Raw genomic sequence first — 20157 nt, 5'->3', positions numbered from 1 at the left:
ATATGTAAATAAAGGAATAATTAATAATCACATAAACCACTCATCAATACCCACTTCCTTCGTATGATTTCTTAATGGTCTCAATCTTTCTGTTCGTTTCTTGTATTGTGGTTGTGGTATATATAACTGGACAGTTCCGGACCCTTTGAACTCTTATTCTTGTTGTTGTTGGTTCCGGTGAATTGTTACAGTGAAATTCCTCAATCAGTTTCACTCAATACCATTCTAATCATTAATATACATAAACAGGTCTCCTCCTCACTCCCCTCTTTTTTCTTTTTCTTTTTTTTTTGTTGTTGTTGTCGTGTTGGGTTTATTGACCAGTTGAGGTCCTCATTTCTGTTTTGCTCACTTGTTTTGTGTTGTTAGCATTTCTGTTGTTGCCATCATTGTTGTTGTTGTTGTTGTTGTTGCTGCTGTTGTTTGTTAATCAGATACCCCTCTTTTAGTTGTTCCATGTTGATGTTGTTGTTCTGTAAATATAGATTGTTATGTTGTATTTCTTCTGTGTTGTAATCATAGAAATGAAACACTTGACACATGAAGACTGAACTTGCCTATGACCATTTCTTGTTGTTGTGGCTGTTGTTATTGTAAAGGGGGGAAAAGTGGGCAGAACCATTTGAGCACCAGACAAAATGCTCAGTGGCAGTTCTTCTGGTTCTCTTTGTTCTGGGTGTGAATAGAGCTGGGGTCAGCTTTGCCCTTCATCTTTCAGGGTTGATGAAATAAAGTGCTATCCAAGTCCTGGGATCAATGTAATCAATTAAGCCCCTCTCCCTAAAATTTCAGGCCTCATGCCTATTGTAAAAATTATGATTATTATGATTATTATTATTATTATTATTATTATTATTATTATTAAGGTGGCAAACTGGCAGAGTCTTTAGCACGTCAGGCGAAATGCTTAGTGGTATTTTGTCCGTCCTTACCTTCTGTGTTCAAATTCCGCCGAGCTAGGCTATGCCTTTCATCCTTTTGGGGTCAATATAATTGACTAGTCCCCTCCCCCAAAATTTCAAGCCTTATGCCTTTCGTAGAAAGAATTGTTATTATTACAATTATTCTTTTCTACTCCAGGCACAAGGGCTGAAATTTTTGGGGAGGTGGGGGAGCCAGTCGATTAGATCAACTGGTACTTAATTTACTGACCCCAAAGGGATGAAAGGCAAAGACGACTTTGGTGGAATTTGATCTCAGAACGTAAAGACAGATGAAATACCACTAAGCATTTTGCCTGGCAGAATCATTAGCATGCGAGACAAAATGTTTAGCATCATTTCATCTGTCTTTACATTCTGAGTTCAAATTCTGCTGAGGTTGACTTTGCCTTTCATTGCTTCGGGGTCGATAAATTAAGTACCAGTTATGCAATTGGACTGTGCACCACTCTCAAAATCTGTGGCCCCATGTCTGTGTTATAAATGATTATGACATATTGTTTAAACCCTTTAGCGTTCAGATTATTCTGCCAAATGTAAAGCTTAATTATTCTCACTGTTTTGAATTAATCATAGCTTCAAGATTTCAATCACGTGATTGTTATTTTTAGAATGACATTGTAAGGTTCGGTGTGAGAGGCTGGATCTGGCCACTCTGAACGTAAACAGATGGAATATTTAAGCTGGATATAATTGGTGTGAATGCTAAAGGCATTGAATTTTCCTTCATTTCATCTCCCTCTCTGTCTCTCCTTACCTTACCTATGTATCTTTCTCCCTCTGTATTGTTCTCTCTCTCTCCACTTAGCATTGTAACTTTCTCTCTCCACATATCTATCTAACTCACTCTCTGTCTCTCTCTCTCTCTCTTACTCTGTCTCTCTCACTGACTCTCTCTCTCTCACTGACTCTCTCTCTCTCACTGTCTCTCTCTCTCTCTCTCTCTCCACTTATCTATGTAACTCTCTCTCTCTCTCTCTCTCTCTGCTTTTATTTGCCTCCACCTCCATCTGTTTCTCTCTTTTCTCATTTTATCTACATCTTTTATTAATAATATCGTCACATGTGTGTCTGAATATTATCATCTCATCACTTTATAGTAGTGGCAGAAGAGATGACTACCACACTGGTTGATAGGTGCATTGGTCACGAGTTCATATTCTATTGCAGGTACTGATTTGGATTGCATCCCATGAGCAAAAATATTTAGCCTCATTTCATTAAGGCAACACCTTTAAATAAATCATTAATCAATGAATTTATAATCAATAATATTTTCTTTTGTTTTTTCCTTTGTTAATTTTGTCCACAGTGAAGATCCTTTAACTGAGTTCCATTTATTACTGTAGAAAGGAACTCGCTTCACTTGGGTCTATAATCCTCATGTACATGTTACCATTAATCTATTTATAACCATTGAGATACATCTCTCACCCTCACTCTAAACATTTTTTCATCTACATCTCTCTCTCTCTCTCTCTCACTGCCTGTCTTTTTGTCTGTCTCTCTCTCAACTATTTTTTTAGACATTCTCTTCCTCTCTCTCCCTATGTCTATATCTCTCTCTCTACCTTTTATTCCTACAGAAGCTGGTCGAAACGAGGGTGAACTCATGCAAGAATGGTTCAATCTTGTACACGAGAAGAACGTTCTACTTCGTTATGAATCTGAACTTATGGTGCAGTAAGTGTCTTTTACTTCATTTTGCTGTCATTGTCATCACATCCGTCATCATTACTGTTATTATTATTACTTATTCTTTTCAACTCCAGTTTTGTTGGAACTTTTGGAGTCTTTCATGCATAGCAGGCTTGCTGCCTGCAGCCTATGGTACCATGCTATTTGTTCTTTTCAACTATCTAACACTTTCTTGATTATTCTGGTCATGCCAAGGAGACAAACCTTTTGTAACAGTTCTACTGGGCACTCTGTTCCAATTTCCTTTATATTTCTCTTGATGCCTTCTAATACTGTCCTCAAGGAACCAACAATAATTGGCACTATCTTTGCTTTCTTCATTTTCCATAGCCAAGCTATTTCGTACTTAAGGGGGTTGTATTTATCTATCTTTTCACTTTCCTTCTTGACTATTCATGGGTCAAAGGAGTATGCAACATCAACTATATAACAATTACTTCTCTTTGTCACAGGTTTTGTTAGAGTTCCTGGAATCTTGCATGTGTAGCAGGCTTGCTACCTGCAGCCTACGGTGCCATGCTATCCATTCTTTTCGGCTATCTAGTACCTTCCTGATTATTCTGGCCATGCCAGGAGGCAAACCTTTTGTAACAGTTCTACTGAGCACTCCATTCCAATTTCTTTCATATTCCCCTTGATGAGTTGTACCTGTAATTCAAAAAGAGCCACCCTTGTCACGTTGAATCTCCCTGAGAACCACAATGAAGTTATGCGTGTTTGTGGAGCGTTCAGCCACTTGCATGCTAATTTTACAAGCAGGCTGTTCCTTTGATTGGGTCAGTTGGAAAACTCATTGTCATAAGTGATGGAGTGGCAGGTTTTGGTTTTTTCTTTGTCTGTTTGACTTATATATCTGCTTTGTATCCCCATTTTTAACATTTTCTGATGAATCATAGTCTACCTGAGCACTGTATGCAATAACCTCGCCTGTGTTTGTCCCACGTAAAAAGCACTAAGTCCACTCTGCTGAGTGGTTGGTGTTAGGAAGGGCATCCAGCTGTAAAAATCCTGCTAAAACAGTCACAGAAGTCTGGCACAGGCTTCGGCTTGGCTGGCTTTTGTGGTACCATCCAACCCATGTTATAACATGGAACACGGACGTTAAATGATGATTCTTCTCATTAAACACAGAAAGTCTGCAATGGTTGGATGGAAATAAGAGAAGTGTAGACTTTTAGATGTGCAAAGTGAATTCAGAGGACAAATCAAACATTCAGATATCAAGTGAAAAATCAAAGAAAGATATTGATTGTTGCTTGTGTGTATAAGAAATAAATGGTTTGCCAGTATAGGGTTTGTGTTGCAAATGGATGATACACACTGAGTAAAGAAGTTTCAGGAGTTGGTAGTCGGGGTTCTCTGAAGCACCTTTTTAAGGAGATAATGCACTTGTAATAGACAAAAATAAATATATAGGAGTGGCTGTGGGGTAACTAGCTTGCTTACCAACCACATGGTTCCAGGTTCAGTCCCACTGCGTGGCACCTTGGGCAAGTGTCTTCTACTATAGCCTCGGGCTGACCAAAGCCTTGTGAGTGGATTTGGTGGAAGGAAACTGAAAGAAGACTGTCGTATGTATATGTATGTATGTGTGTATGTTTGTGTGTCTGTGTTTGTCCCCCCCAGCATCGTTTGACAACTGATGGTGGTGTGTTTACGTCCCTGTAATGTAGTGGTTCAGCAAAAGAGACCGATAGAATAAGTACTAGGTTTCCAAATAATAAGTCCTGGGGTCGATTTGCTTGACTAAAGGTGGTGCTCCAGCATGGCTGCAGTCAAATGACTGAAACCGGTAAAAGAGTTTGATAAACTGCATCTATGAGTTGGTTCTTGAAAGTTATTCACTTCCATGCAGTGTATGATTCTCTTAATGTTCACTTTTCTATTGTTTCATGTGTGATTCTGTGTTTTGTGTGTGTACTTCTTAGCCATCATTACTCTTTGTTTTTACTTGACTTATATGTCTGCTTTCAGATTGTATTAATTCCAAGAATATCTGAAAATGTTTGTTTATATTCTTAATCTGTAGCCATATGTTCTTTGATATATTCAGGTGGATATAGGATAGCATAGTTACATATTTAAGTCTATTTTAATTCTTTTCTGCAGAGCTAAAGAATTAGAGTTAGAAGATCGGCAGGCTCGTCTTGAAACTGAATTAAGGAACAAAATGACAACAGATGATGGTAAGTTGGAATCAATTATTTGTTTATAATTTCAGACATAGTTGTTTCTGATATTCTAATAATATATTTTCTGTCATTTTCTTTTTTCTTGAAAGAACTCATATTTGCAACTGCTTGAGAGAGTTTCTGAAATATGTCTGGAGTTGCTATAAAATATTAAAGTAAATTTTACTACAATATTCAGCATAAGGTTTTTCAAGAGATTCCTAAAATAAAACATGTGAATGCATCTGGTTTTTATATTTAAAAAAATATGTTCGTATACTTTGTTTTCTTGTCCAATATCAAAGCTTAATACACCTGTTGTATGTGTGTGGTGGGTATTTGAGGCAGGTGTTCAGTTCCTATTCACATCTTCAAAAGAAACAAAAAAAAAAAAAGGAAGTTCCTGGAAGATGTAAAAACAGTAAATTATGTAAAATATTTGTTATAAAATAGGAAAGCATTTCATAATGAATGTTAATATTACTGCGAGAGAGAGAAAGAGAAGTGATTGTTTGCAACAGATAACAAAACTCAGACAGTATTATATTCATGTGGCTTGGGTAGATAATAGGGAGTTTGCATTACTTATACATGTGCGCTCTTATTATCTACCCATATAGGATATACAGATAATATTAACCTGTACTATACATCCATGTAATATAAGTAGATAATGAATCTTTATTTTCTCATGTGATATTAACCTATATTATCAACATATGTAGTATATAAATAGATATCGTGAGCCCATATTATCTATCCATACATAAATATTGCAGGCTTATGCTACCCATGTGGTTAAAAGAGACTTATTATTTATTTATATCCATGTATTAATGTGGTATTAATGCATGAGAGGGGTTTCTTTTTTTCAGCCCTATATAAACTTCCAGTCAAGTTGCCTTTTTCCAGTGAGTTTAGCTATCTGCCAACAAGTCCTTCTCTCTCTCTCTCTCTCTCTCTGGCCCTCTCCCCCATCCCTGTAATTTTTTGATGATATTGCAGAAGACTCTAATAATTTTAGAATCTCATCTTTTCACAAAACTACTGAAGAATTTACATCAAGAGATGCACCCTAAAATGTAGAGACCCTGGTGGCTGAGCCTCAAGGGCTCTGGTTGAGCCACCAGCTTACATTTGTGGTGTAGCATTGTCACAGATGCTACACAGTAAATCTAGCTGTAAAAAGGTGCCATGGGGGAGATGTTGAATGTTTTATTAGCTTGCACTACTATTGGAATCATGTCATGTCTTGGCAATGAAATTGGTAGCATCAGTTGACTGGTGTACCTAATGACCTTTCTAATGCTGTAGAAACAGTCATATATGGAGGTTGTAATTTCAACACAGATATATAATATCAATCAACATTATGATCCTCTTCAGAAATTTTCCCTGTATAGTTAGAAAATCAATGTTTCTGAGAAAGGAAATAGAAAATTGTGATGCTTATGCCTTTCCATAGAGCAATAATCACAACCACTTTTCTTCACTCTATTGCTGCTGTTAGCACTCAAGTAAATAATATGGAAACACTTCTATGTAATAAAATCACACACGAGTCATTTGTTACTTGAATCCCTTCACATTTGTATTTCTGCCTTCTGTTGCTTTATTTTTTGTTTTGTTTTGTTCTTTGTGTGTGTTTGTATTTCTAATAATTTTTGTTCTTTTAGTTTCCCCTACTTGTGGTCACAGAAATGTCCCAAATGTGTCTCAGAATACAGAAGAGGGGTATGACATAAGTTCCGCTGTTATTGCCTTCATGTTTCAATACTCTTAACATTGTGCCAGTTGGCTAGTTCTGTCTGATGCAGCCTGCTCTCTATATATACAGTTCTTGTTTTCAATTTATCTCGTAGTGCTATAGTTGTTTGCCATATAACTTATTAACATGGTAAGCAATGAACAAGGTAGACTGAATCAAATTATGTCTTTTATTAGTACTTTTCCTTTTCTTTTTTTTTTCTTAGAATTAGTTTAAAATGTTGAACTGTTTCACTTCATATGGCCCTGTTTAAATACGTATAAATCTAGCACAAACTTTGAATCTGCTGGGGAAGAAGACAAGTTATTTCCCTTGAAAGAATTCTCCATTACTACAATCAACTAAATTTGCCAGTTAACTTTTCCAGTATGAAATTCAATTTAAAGACAACAACAAAAGTAGAATTTTATATAAATTTAAAGAAACTTTAAACGAAAATATATTTCGTGTTACTGTTGGGAATGTATCTGAGTTACTGTATTTTCCTTCAGTGCAATTTATAACCACACACATTGTTGTTTCAATACAGGTTGCATATGAAGGAAAATATTCCTGAAGTACCATTAATGGTATGTGAATGCACATTTAACATGGAATATATTACCTTGGAAAGAACATATTTAAACTGAATGAAAAAAAACCTATGACTGACCCCTAGAATGTTCTGCCCAAGTTTCATAGCTGACAGTTTCAACAGCCATGTATGCATTAAAAGACAATCTTACAGATTGCCAAAGTAAGATTTCACTGTAGCCTAAGATTGAACCAGCAGCTCTGTCTGCTTTAGAACTTATATGCTCTGTAGTAAGAGCAATCTGTATGTATTATATATATATATATATATATATATATATATATATATATATATGATTGATTCATACTGGATCCACATCAACATGGTGATGATAAAATTAATTTAAAGATGGCTGCTACTGACTATGCCCCTCTGTCATAAGGCAATGCTCCTTATGAGGGCTTGAACTTAGTACCATGAGTTAAGTAAAATATTTGACTGCCCTGTGCTACTACTGTTGAATGTAGGGCCTTTTGACCACACACACTAGCCATGGGCTTAGTTCAACAAACTTATAAGTGACCGAGTCAGATGTAGCTACTTTTCTGAGACATTCAAAGAAAGCTAAATTTCTTTCCTATAAAGATAGAATTACCAAATGGATAAAGAATTGTACCAGTTGCTCAGAGGTCATGAGTTCAAATCACCTTCGAACATTTCATTGTGTCTTGGAGGCAAGATGTTTTATTTTACATTGCCTCAGTTGACCTATTTATTAGAGATATGTGCAGAATCATCCAAGAATATAGTTGTTTAGGAATTCTCTGTTTCAAACCATGAGCATGAAGATCCAAACACTGGTTCATGCTAGAAGTTATACTAGGTTTTCTTCTTTTTTTTTTTCTCTCACGTTTCTCTTTTCCTTATCTCACCTGGGTGCTCTTAATATAACATAAGTTCTCCTTTCTGTTGTGGCAAATGGGTAAACTGGTTCATTGCTAATAGTTCTGTTGCAACCCTTTGTTTGTTTTTCTCCCTGGAAACCCTTATCCTCGTTCATTCAAGCACTCCCTTGTTTTGTTTGTCTCAAAATCTGAGACCTGCATGCTTTGTGCTCACATCTCCCACCACCACCACCACCACGTTTCTTCCTCCTACCCTCTGTGCTTCATTTTGCATTTGGTTGGCATATTTCCCCCCTGCCTTGTTTGGGCATCTACCCTATATATATATATTTTGTTGCTTACTTTTTATTTTATGTGTGTGTGTGTGTGCATTGGAACAAAATAGTTTAGGCCAGATTAGGTGGTTGTATTTGAACTTTTGGATGGTCCTGTGCCTTCCTGCATCCCTAACAATTTTATTATTGTTTGAACAAATGTTTGATGAATTGTTTGAAACAACATTGTGATATTTTTTGATGTTATTTAAAAAAATTTAAAAAATCCTTTATTTTCTCTGTCAAACTGCTGCATGCAACGTTTAAAAAAGAAATTCCAATATAAATTTTTTTCTACATGTTTCATATTAAATTCTAGTTATCTTCTGCATGCTACAACTATTTTAATTAGCTGGCTTTAATTAGGTCCTACTTAGATAATATTCCAACAAGAATTATCGTCATTATTTTTGATCTAGACACAAAACTGGAGCCTTATTATATTGACTCCAGGGGGATGAAAGGCTAAGTTGACCTTGGCAGGATCTGAAGTCAGAACATAAGGAGCTGCAATAGATATTGAAAATGTTTTGCAGTATTCATTCCAGCTCTTTACATTTCTGAGTTCAAATCTTGCTACGGTAAATTTTGTCTTTCATTCTTTTGGTGTCAGTAAAATAAGGTTTCAGTCAAATACTGGGGTGGATGGTACTGACTGAACCCCTCCCCTCAGAATCACTGACCTTCTGCCTAAATCAAAGACCATTATTTTTATTATAAGGTGGCAAGCTGGAAGGATCGTTAGCATATCAGAGAAAATGCTTTGTGGCATTTCATCTGTCATTAGGTGTTGAGTTCAAATGCCGCCAAGGTTGACCTTGCCTTCCATCATTTTGGGGTTAATGTAATCGACTTGGACCCCCTTCTACCAAATGATTTCAGGCCTGTAATGGAAAGGGTTATTATTTTTGCAGGGCAGTGGATTGGCAAGGCTGCTGGGTGGGCAGAATCATTAGAGCATTGGAAAAAGGCTTTGTGATTGGTCAGTGTTCCCTCTCAACTGTACCCTTGTGGTTGGTCAGGATTCTCTCTCAACTATGCACTTGTGTATGCACTCTTGTTCTGGGTTGATTTTTATTAATCAAAGAAATTTGAGAGAATGATACTCTAATGGTTGCATACATACTCTGCAAAACAAAACAAAAAAAAGATAAAGTTTGCTCTTAATGCAAATTTCTGTATCCTCTGATCAACTAACCTGACTGCTTGTGAAATTAACATCAAAGTGGCTGAGGATTCACAGACATGTGTGCTCTTGATGTAGTTCTCAGGCTGATTCAGCATGACACAAAATGTGACAAGGCTGAGCCTTTCAATTAGAGGTACAACTCTTTTTTGCCAGCTGAGTGGACTGGAGCAACATGAAATAAAGAGTCTTGCTCAAGGACACAGCAAGCTGCTGGGTATCAAATCTCATGACCTTATGATATGGTCATGAGCTGAATACCATAACCACATGGCTCCACTAGTAAAAGGAATATTTGTTGTACAACAGAACAGCCGACCTTTCCATCCCATAGATATGTTGATTACGAAGCTGTTCTTGTTGTTATTGATGTGGCAATGAATTATGGGAAGAGAAGTTCTCTAGGTGTGTCTTATTTTAAGAACATTGAGCTAGTGGGGAGGATAATTGTAAAAGTATGTTCATTAAAATGTTAAATATCTTCCAATCCATGCCAGCATAGAAAACAGAGTTAAATGATGATGTATTATAGCTTTATTATTTACATAATAAAAAATGCCATAATCAATCAAATGACATTAAATTATATCGATCGTAAAGAAATAACGCATATAAATTTTAAATACATTCAAGCAGAAAAGTGTATTTGATTAAATTCCAATTAAAAAAAGAAATATAAAATTATAAACTAAAAATACATGTAAAGATAATTCTATTGTCCTGGAGTTCCAGAACTGATACGAAAACTCGATCAAGAGAAAGTCACAGCTTAGAAGTTCTTCAGGAAACAAGACCGAGTTTTTTGGTTCTCAGATTCTGGAAATGTGTACGTCTTAGTATTTTCTTTCCTTTGCTTATAAAGGGAAATACTCTGAAATGTTGCTGTCCACGACTCAGTGGAATAAACTTTGTTACATCTAGACACATCACCTCCCACTCTATAACAGCCAAATTCCCCTCAGATCTCACCCTACCACCATAAAAAAAAATAGGACATATTAAATAGAGTAGTTCTAGTTATACTCATCGAAAAAATAATGGGATGGTCATGGCTGGAATTACTTAGATCATAGGTCAGTCAGTAACGCTCTGGGACTAAATAACAATAGCACCTCATTATTCAGCAATATCAGTGTGTGTATGTGTGTGTATATATATATATATATATGTATGTATATATATATATACCAGAGTAAGCACATAAATGTACAAGATGGAAAAAAGAGTACTCAAATACCAGAGGTAGAGTAATATGCTTTATTTAAAAGCAGCAGAAATATAACAAAAAAAACTGTTACTCAGAGTTTCATGTTCCCGTTCGAGTAACAGCTTTTTGTTATATTTCTGCTGCTTTTAAATAAAATATATATATATAAGATATTGCCAAGAATGTTTAACTAAAATACTGTTGTATATTGCTCTAAACACAATATAAAAGCATTTTATTTGGGTAGAAATCCTACCTCGCTGAAAATTCCAGTTATTTTGGATTGACAAAACTGTTGTGATCCATTTTAAAACAAAAGGGTAAGGTTAATGAAGTTGACTCCAACATATCGCTGGTACTTACTAATCCTATCGACTATGTCAGTTGAACCGAAGAACACGAGAGATTGAAGTAACTAATCCAGTCGCCTACTGCTGTATCAAACCAATTTCTCTTTTAAAAGAAAATTAGAGAATGGTTTTGTTGTTTATTTTTTTAGCACTCCTTCCCCCCACCCCACCCCATCTCATCTCTGTGTATACAAACATACATGTCTTTGTTCCTCGGTTTACATGGTATTCCATTTATATGGTTTCACGTTAGCATGGTTTTTGGCTTTGGTTGATTATTGTTTATTGATTTGAAATGCACGATTACCTTGTTGTTGTGATCCCTTATACATCCCCATGCTTTGCAAAGTGTTCTTTTTTTTTCTTCTTTTTTTCCCCTTAGGAACTCTGATTTTGTCTTCATGTTGCTTAAGTCTGACAGAAAAATATCAAAACTTGTACATCAAACAGTAAAATATTTTGCTTGAATGAATCAAAGGAGAAGCAAACACAATAGGGCCAAAACATTCATCTAATGTTTGTTTTTTTTAAATAATTTAAAGTTTTATAATGGTAGCTTTTGCCTTGCTCCAGTCATTTGACTGCGGCCATACTGGGGCACTACCTTGAACCCCTGATTTTATTTTTTTGAAATCCGATACTTATTCTATCGGTTTCATATTGCCAAACTGCTAAGTTATGTGAACATAAACAGACATACATATATGATGAGCTTCCACATAGTTTCCATCAGCCAAATTCACTCATAAGGCATTGGTTATCTCAGGGCTATGGTAGAATAACACATCCAAGGTGCCTTGCACTGGGATTGAGCCCAAAATCACGTGGTTACAAAGCGAGCTTCTTAGCCACAGCCATGCTTACCAATATCATATAATTATCAACCAAAGTTTGTTTCATTGTTTGCAGTTGTTGCCTCTTGTTCATTCAAGCAAATCTTAATTTTCAAAATGTTTTACTATCTGACATACAAGTCTCGATGTATTTCTGTCGATGTGTACCACTCTGCTTATGCTGGTTATGTTATCCTACATTTTAGTTAAAGTATATCTGAACTGCTGTATGGCTGAGGACATGTACCTCATGGAGATTCTGCTGGAGAAATCCTGCCATGGTTTGCTAAAGTAACTGAAGAAGGTTCTAAACATTCTGCAAGTTCATTGGTGTGCAAATCATAGATAACTATTACAATATTTGAAAATGATTTTATCAGAACTTAATTCCTGAAGCTGAAATTTATTTAAAAAAAAAACAGAATATTGACTACAAAATGTTTGTTTCTAATGGATAACTAGTAATCCCATCCCTCTAATGTAGAACTCTTTAATGTTTAAGTTTTGTTTTTACCACTCGATATGACTAACCTGGTTCAACTGTCAGATGAGAGCATAATTTGGAATTTTAGGTAAATTGGTTCAACAATTTGCATATAAAATACTGGATGATATAGAAAACAACTAACTTACGGTGCAACGTGGATGGAAAAAAATTTAAAATTCTGCACTGTGGGAAGGTAATTGCAATTTGTGGAATCAAGAAAAATTATCTTGAATGCATATTGCAAAACCATTTTGTCTGGAGGATTTCTGAATAGTGAAGCTGAAAGAAGAAGAATAACCTAAAGTTGGACACACTATCATCTTTTTAGTAGGATGTGGAAGTATTGGATGATTTTTGTATCATGAATTTAATGATGGAAAATTAGTTGATATGCTCACCTAATTCCAAATGACAAAAGTGAATGATGTTGATAAATCAAACTCACTGATTGCTGCAAAAATTGTAAAAGACAGAAAACAAATGGCAAGGAATCTGAAAAACCCATCATATGAGCCTGTATAAGGATCTGTTTAATTATCTTTATATGGATCCTTATGAGGGTTCATATAATGATCCCTATTTGGGATGCAGTTTGAAATTTCAAAGGAAAATAAATTACTGCCTATCGTTACACCAATCTGAAATAAAAAGAGAAAGAAGACTACATGATCTACAATCACAGATGTTTGGAGATGGTTGGCTATATTGACAATGGAAGAAGCAGCAGCAGCAGCAGCAGCAGATAATAGAAATGATAATGAGGATTTTTTTCAATCAACAAAAGATATAACAGTTTTAATATTAAGTGAAAACAACATTCAATAAATTAATAAATCTTGCATACAAATGGCCATGTATGAAAACTACCACATGATAATCATATTTTCTTTTAATCCTCATTTCAATAAATAAGTTTTTGCTGTTTCGTTTTCTTGTAATAACAATATCATAAAAAGCGTAGATTCCCTGGCCTCGATTTACATGATTTCCACTTGCAGAGAGATTTGCTGAACCAATCTACCATGTAAACCAAGGGACAGCTATACACACAGATACACGCATACACTAATACAAACGCATACATACTTACCTGCAGAATAGGCCATATGTTACACAGGAGTTTAGAAAATGAATAACTTAAACTTTATATTAAACTTAATTAGAAACAAATTCATTACACTTTTAAACTCCTTTGAAACCTCTGCCCTATTTATGTATGTATGTATGTATATATATATATATATATATAAAATACTGTTTTGTTGTGCATTTTGCTTATAAGAATTTCCACTGCTGTTGAAAGCATGCTTGTTTGTTTGCTTGAATGTTGCCTATTTCATGATTTTCAGAGAAGAGTAAAACCTCGGATCAGGTTGAAGCTGAGAAACGAATTCTTGCTGAACTGCTTGAAGTTGTCGAAGAACGTGATGCCTTAGTGTCAATGCTTGAGGAGGACCGACTCAGGTATTCTCTCTTCCTATGCTGGCATTATAACCATTCACAAAACACAGCGATATATACGTTCACACATATACACACTTAACATTTATCTATGTCTTTCTCTCAATGTCTGTCATTCCTCCCCCCCCCCCACTTCTCTATTACTCCTTTTTGTAGAGTTTTCCACTGTATCCATCTACATTGCTGCTCTTGTTGCCTCTGCTACTGCTTGTTAATGACATCTTAGACATTTTACTAGACAATGAGTCAGCTTTCTTTCTCATTCAAATGTTTATCTACTGAGAGATTTCAAAGAAACTGAATAAATTAATTGAATACTTAAATAAATTGACCATTAAGTTGTATTATCTATCTTCGTTAGATTTTGTAAATGATTAGTATTATTACTATTATTATTATTATTGTTGTTTTAGTGTCTTTATCAGATTGTTTTTCTGTTAATATATATTGTCTTCTTAATTGTTAAAATATCAATATCAGTCAAAGGATTATTAGGAACAAATCGTGAACAAACTTAGTCCTTAAATTTTGCAATAAAAAATATAATGTGTCATTTCTATGTGAAATGAGAGTCAACAGATTTTCTTAGTTTTTCACCAATTTTTACATCAAATTTTCTGAATTGTAATTAATGTACTTACCCCAAAGATTTCAACAGAATATTTCCATGAAGATCACTCAGCTTATACCCAGTCCATAATTAGGGTCATGCACAAAAAGGTGTAACATTCTGTTTGTTGAAAGAAATTCCAGTGGTTTAGAAGCCTGCTTCCCAACCCCATGGCTTCAGGTTCAGTCCCATTGCAGGGCATCTTGGGCAAATGCCTTCCAGGTCGATCAATGGGTTGTGAGTAAATCCAGTTGACAGAAACTGTGAGGAAGCCCATCATGTATATATGTTTGAGTCTTCATGCCTGTATGTGTGTCAAACCACACACTGCTTGGTAACCAGTGTCAGTTTGTTTACATCCCCATAACCTAATGGTTTCAGCAAAAGAGACCAATAGAATAAGTACCAGATTTTAAAAGGCATAAGTAATGGTGTTGATTCGTTTGGCTAAAACCTCTGAGACAGTGCTCTAGCATGGGCCGCAATCCAATGACTGAAACAAGTAAAAGATAAATGACATGAAAGACGTTAATCAGATCATGCACATCAATCTAAAGATGATTAAAAAAACAGAATGGAAGAACAGCCATAGATCTATAGGTTGAAGGTTAGTTGTCATCCAGCTCATCCTTCAAAAGTTCTAGTCATTTCAGTGTTTGGTTGAACATTTTGCTAATCTGATATAAATACTTGCTTCTTTGTGCTGATAACTCCAGGAGTTTATCTTTGATTTTATTAGTGTGAACACTGCAAGTAATTATTGGGTTAATTAAATGTCTGTGATACAATTTGCTTTAATTGCTAGCAGTTACTTTATTTTAACACCTAGTACTTTTATCTTTTTCTAGTTGGTCCTATATTCAAGTACATTTCGATTTTTTTAAAATTATTATTTCGTTAATACATTTAAGTACACGAAATGCTAGTAATAGAATTATTGCATACTTGCTCAGTATATTGATATAGCTGCCAAACTTTCGTTAACAAATTTCATCAAGATTCTTACATGTTCTTAAAAATGGCAACCAATTCTTTAACTCTTTAGCATTTAAACCAGCCATATCCAGTCCAAATATTCTACCTGCTTAATGGTTATGAAATGGACCAGATCCAGCCTCTCACACCTATCCTATAATGTCATTCTAAAATAAACAAATACATCATCAAAATTTTGAAGCTGTAAAATAATATATGATTAATTTAAAGGAATGTGAATTACATTTGACAAAGTAAACTGAATGTTAAAAGGTTAAGCTCTAAATGTTAGGAGAGTAAATCCATTGCATTGCAACAATTGGAACCCTTACCAAATAGCTTAATTCAGCTGACCAATACACTAATTCATTTGTCAGAGTCTGTGACAAAATAATAGAGGCCTACCACTTGTTATCTATTTCCATATTGTCTTTGAGGTGTTATACTTTGCTTCTCTTAGTTTATTCCTATTATAACCAAAAACTAATCATCTACGAAAATATATAATTCTATCACAGAAAATATATTCCCATAAGATTTTCTAAATCAGAGTGACTTTAATGATTTCCAGTGTTATGGAACTGCAGCTTAGATTCTTTAAAAGATGTGATTTCTTTTGATTTAAATGTGTCAATGGACATGGAGTGGTTGTGTCAACACTGCTGCTCTTTCAGTCCAAGGTTTTACTTGTTTCGTTTGTCACAAATTGATTCAAATTTTCTTTGTTTTGATTCCTTCCCTTTGTTGTTTCTTTCTGACAGTCATTTCTTTTCTTCTAATATGTTTACATGAAGTTTTGTGTGTTGAATAACTATGTATATATTTTTTTTACTAAACATTTATGATCTTTCTCATTGATAAACTACTTTTCTAATTTTCTAACCTTAACCAACAATACTTACTGTTGATTCTGAATTCATATATTTGCACAATGTTCTCAGATTAATCTAACATTCAAGAAATGTTTTTTTTCTTTCTAAATTGATGGTGATAAAATAAAAACAAATATGATCCAACATTTAAGATATAAAATTAACTGATTTTTAGAGGCATTTTTTATGTAAAATATTTTTGTTGTTTTGTCAGTTAAAAAAAATTTTTTATTTAAATTTTTTTTGCTATAACATAGTATATAATTAAGATATAATTTCGACTGATGTTCTGATCAGTCACCCCATGTACCCTGATGTGCATAGGGTGGCTTAAAATAATAATTAAAAAAAGGTGTGGCTATCGTAAGGTTTTCTTCCCAATACATGGATCCGGGTTTAGTCTCACTGCATGGAACGTTCTACTATAACCCTAAGTCAGTCAAAGCTTTGTAAGTGAATTTGGTTGAAAGAAGCCTATCATAAGTATCTGTGTTTATCCTCCACCATCGCTTGACAACCGGTGTTGGTTTGCTTACGTTCCCTAACTGAGCAGTTCGGCAAAAATAAAACTTATAGAATACATACCAGGCTTTAAAAGACGTATCGGGGTCGATTTCTTCGACTAGATCCTCTCAAGGTGGTGCCCCAGTCTGGCCGCAGTAACGACTGAAACAAAAAAAAATAAAAAGATAATTCCTGTCACGAAAGAGACAAGGGAGAGTAGCGTGGACGCTATTCTTAGCCAGGCAGAGTTAATTCCCTTATCCAGGAACGCTTTGCAATAACGAGTTTGTGAGTTCAAAATATTGCTATTTTGTGGTTCTTCATTGTTTATTTCATGTTTCGTTCGACTTTTTCTTTTTCAGAGAGCGAGAAGAAGACCGAGATTTAGAAGGCATAATGCTCACCAAGGGCTTCGAACTGTCTCCGCTCAGCTGCATACGACCTCCGAAAGGACCAACACGCTTAGGAACAACTTCATGATAAAGCATTCTTCTCCAAGATATACCAGACTGTTGGAAACATTTTACTTTTAACCTTAAAACAAAAATAAAGATATTTTTAGTTTCTAAGCTCACTTAGATCCAACGCTAACCAAAAAATAAATAATAATAATAATAATAATAATAATAAAAGAAAACGTAAACGACGGTTATTCAGGGGAAGCAACTACCATTGACTTCAACCTGATTGGATCTACACTCGAGGCTTTACATGTAAGGGGGAGACAACTAACATTGTCATTTGTCTTCTACTTGCACGCTTTCTATTATCATGCAACATTCAGGTGGTTCAAATTATTGGGAAAAAAAAATCACTTAATGAAAAACAAGAAAAAAAAAAATGAAAATAAGTGAAATATATATATAAAAAAAAAGGAACAAACCATTTTTTTTTTCATGAAAATCCCCTCCAAAAAAATAAAATAAATAAAAACGAAAGTAAAATGATAAGTTCATTATAAATATCAAAGATCTTCGGAAATGAGAGTCTTTCAGTTTCAAAAACTATTTTATACGTAAAATAATGTATAGCTCTCCCTTTGTTTTTATTGCCAGTTTATTTCTTTGTTGGTGCACTACAGCTTCTAGACTGACTACAATAATCCAAATCAGTCTTGATGGTGTATGCTTTGTCATGTGTTCATATCTCAAGCTTGTAGTAAGGAAATTTGTTGGAACAAAGAAATACTTCTTTCTTGTTATCTTGTGTTGCCAGTACATGTATCTTTTAGCTCCCCCCACCCTAACTGCACACTTCTTAATTATAATTATTAAATAGTCAGCCTGTTGCCAACTTATCTTACATTGATATCATCATCATAGACAGAAATTAACGAAAAGTGGTTTCTATCACCAATTCTCACTCACCTTCATCTTCTTGGAGATGTAAAATTTTCTTTTATTTTTTAAAACTTCTTCCCAAGAAGAAGGGAGGGGACACCTGTGACTTTGAAATATATTTGAATGATTAAAAAGACGACCTTAAAAAAAAAAAAATTTATTTATTTTTTAGTTTCCTACATTTTAATGATGCTTTATACCATCTTTTTTTTTTTTTTTTTAAATGATCATTTTAATTATTTTTATTTCCCCCCCCTCCCTCTTATGTGATTTACTTTACCTTCACTTGAAAAACAAAAATCATGTAGAGTGTCATATACCATATTTTTACACCGGCATGATGCCATAGCAAATGTGGGTTGTATTGGATCTTTTCTGTTTATGTGATAGATCAATGTCATTTAAGGCTTACATAGTTTGTCTAAACACTTCTCTACTCTACGTTAGGGACATAAATAGCAATTCCAAACAACACAGCTGTCTTCAGGAATCTATAATTTACTCATCCCATAACACACACACACAATTATTTCTTTCTAAAACTCCATAAATTCAACAGCAGATTATCTCAAACAGTTTTGATATGCTTAACTCTAAGTGGATATCATTGTTGAGTAATCTGTTTGGACCAACTGTAATAATAACTTCTCTTATTTATTTTTTAAATTTTATTTTGTTTAATTTTGGTAGCTGTGGCTCTAAAACGTCTTATCTATGCAATATCTTCTCGTGTAAATTTGTGGTTTACTTCTAGAGGATCTATTTTGTTTTCCTTGCAATTTGTTATTTGCTATCATTCTCCAACCATTCCACCTCAAATATTAAAGTGTACTTACATTTTTGTTCATAAGAAATGGTGAGTTCCACAAACAAAAAACAATATTCACCTGCCTTTTGCTAGTTAACCACTGTTGTGACTCAAAGCTGGTAATACATTTGCGATATGGTGTCTGCTAGAGCATTTTCTGTTTGCAAGATATTCTTTGGGTTCTTTAGAACTGTAGTAAACTACAACAATGGACCACAAAACATTAGAATCATTATTTTAGTAACTATCTACTTTTGTAGCATGACTGACAAATATAAATTTTTATTTTGAGTCGAATGCTCATGTGTTATGGCTAGGTTTTCTAGAAAATAAAAATGCAAATTGTTAGTGATAAGTTTTCAATATTTAATTTTCATTTGTGCAACTTTGGTTTGATTCTTGCTGAGTGAAAAAAGAAAACTACAGAAATGAACAATTCAACCGAATGCTTTCCCTTTTGTTAAAGACTGAACCAATTTTTATTTTATATTACTTTGCCTTGCTAGAAATTTCATGTTTCAAAGCTACAAAACCAACTGATTAGTTATCAGCAAAGCTATTTAATTAGTTGTAAATATATGCATTTTGTCTGTTATTTTATGACACTTGCACTGATATGTTTTTGAGAATGTGATAATCTATTTCAACATATGTGTACATATTGTGACAAAACATATTGTAACTGCTTCACAATAGTAGTAGCATCAATTGCTCACTACATTTCAGTAAACTGTAGCCAGGTTTCTTTCCTTCCTCTGCAGGGGAAGAGCTCAGTCATTCATAGAATGTTCAGAATTAATAGTTCAAAGCCTGCAGGAAACCAGAAATGTTATCAACTCCTAATGGATTCTTTGCTGTGGTACAGTCTGAAAAATCGGACGCTGTTTGCTTTTTATTTTCATGGTCCATTTTATTCTTCAGTGTTGAAAATCACCATAGTAAGACATATGGGAACCAAAATGGTCTGTTGCTGCACTTATATTGTTATGCTGGTATCTAGCATGATAAATATCTTTGTTCTTACAATTCCATGTCAAAGAAATAAAATGAATAAACAAATAAATAAAACTGACCAAATTCTATTCATGGTGCCACTGCAAACCTGAATTAGTTTCCAATAGAATCTGTTATGCTTCAAGACTCATTTTTTCTTTCTTTTTTTTTTCCTTTTCTTTTCTCTCCCTGTCAGCTTATCAAGTATTTCACCCATTTC

At 34.4% G+C, this 20157-nt stretch overlaps 1 protein-coding gene and 2 long non-coding RNA genes across 18 annotated transcripts in view; 1 reads left to right on the top strand and 2 right to left on the bottom strand.

Annotated features, from left to right (window-relative positions):
• The window catches only part of LOC106870794 (uncharacterized), a 233643-nt gene extending 213576 nt beyond the window's left edge, over positions 1–20067 (top strand). For 8 of the 16 annotated variants that reach the window (XM_089363954.1, XM_089363953.1, XM_089363948.1 and 5 more), the window contains 4 exons: positions 2528–2624; positions 4749–4825; positions 13724–13838; positions 17159–20067. In XM_089363954.1, coding sequence (XP_089220080.1) covers positions 2528–2624; positions 4749–4825; positions 13724–13838; positions 17159–17276 — 407 coding nt within the window. In that variant the 3' untranslated portion in view covers positions 17277–20067. Of the gene's footprint in view, positions 1–2527; positions 2625–4748; positions 4826–6486; positions 6545–13723; positions 13839–17158 lie in introns of all 16 variants that reach the window. The other 8 variants (XR_016244501.1, XR_016244499.1, XR_016244500.1 and 5 more) reach the window with 3 other exon arrangements.
• Positions 14833–17013, bottom strand: LOC106870795 (uncharacterized). The gene is made up of 2 exons (XR_008265641.2): positions 16878–17013; positions 14833–14938 (listed from the first exon to the last, which is right to left on the bottom strand). It is a non-coding gene; the product is annotated as an uncharacterized LOC106870795 (long non-coding RNA).
• The window catches only part of LOC149132528 (uncharacterized), a 53125-nt gene continuing 51943 nt past the window's right edge, over positions 18976–20157 (bottom strand). The window contains exon 2 of the long non-coding RNA XR_016244503.1: positions 18976–19144. This is a non-coding gene — a long non-coding RNA (uncharacterized LOC149132528). The remainder of the gene's footprint in view (positions 19145–20157) is intronic.

Source organism: Octopus bimaculoides, chromosome 15 (assembly GCF_046866305.1).
Source record: "Octopus bimaculoides isolate indiv1 chromosome 15, ASM4686630v1, whole genome shotgun sequence".
NCBI classification, from domain to species: Eukaryota; Metazoa; Mollusca; class Cephalopoda; order Octopoda; family Octopodidae; genus Octopus; species Octopus bimaculoides.
Note: the sequence above shows the minus strand (reverse complement) of the source record. Positions and strands in the feature narration are given on the sequence as shown.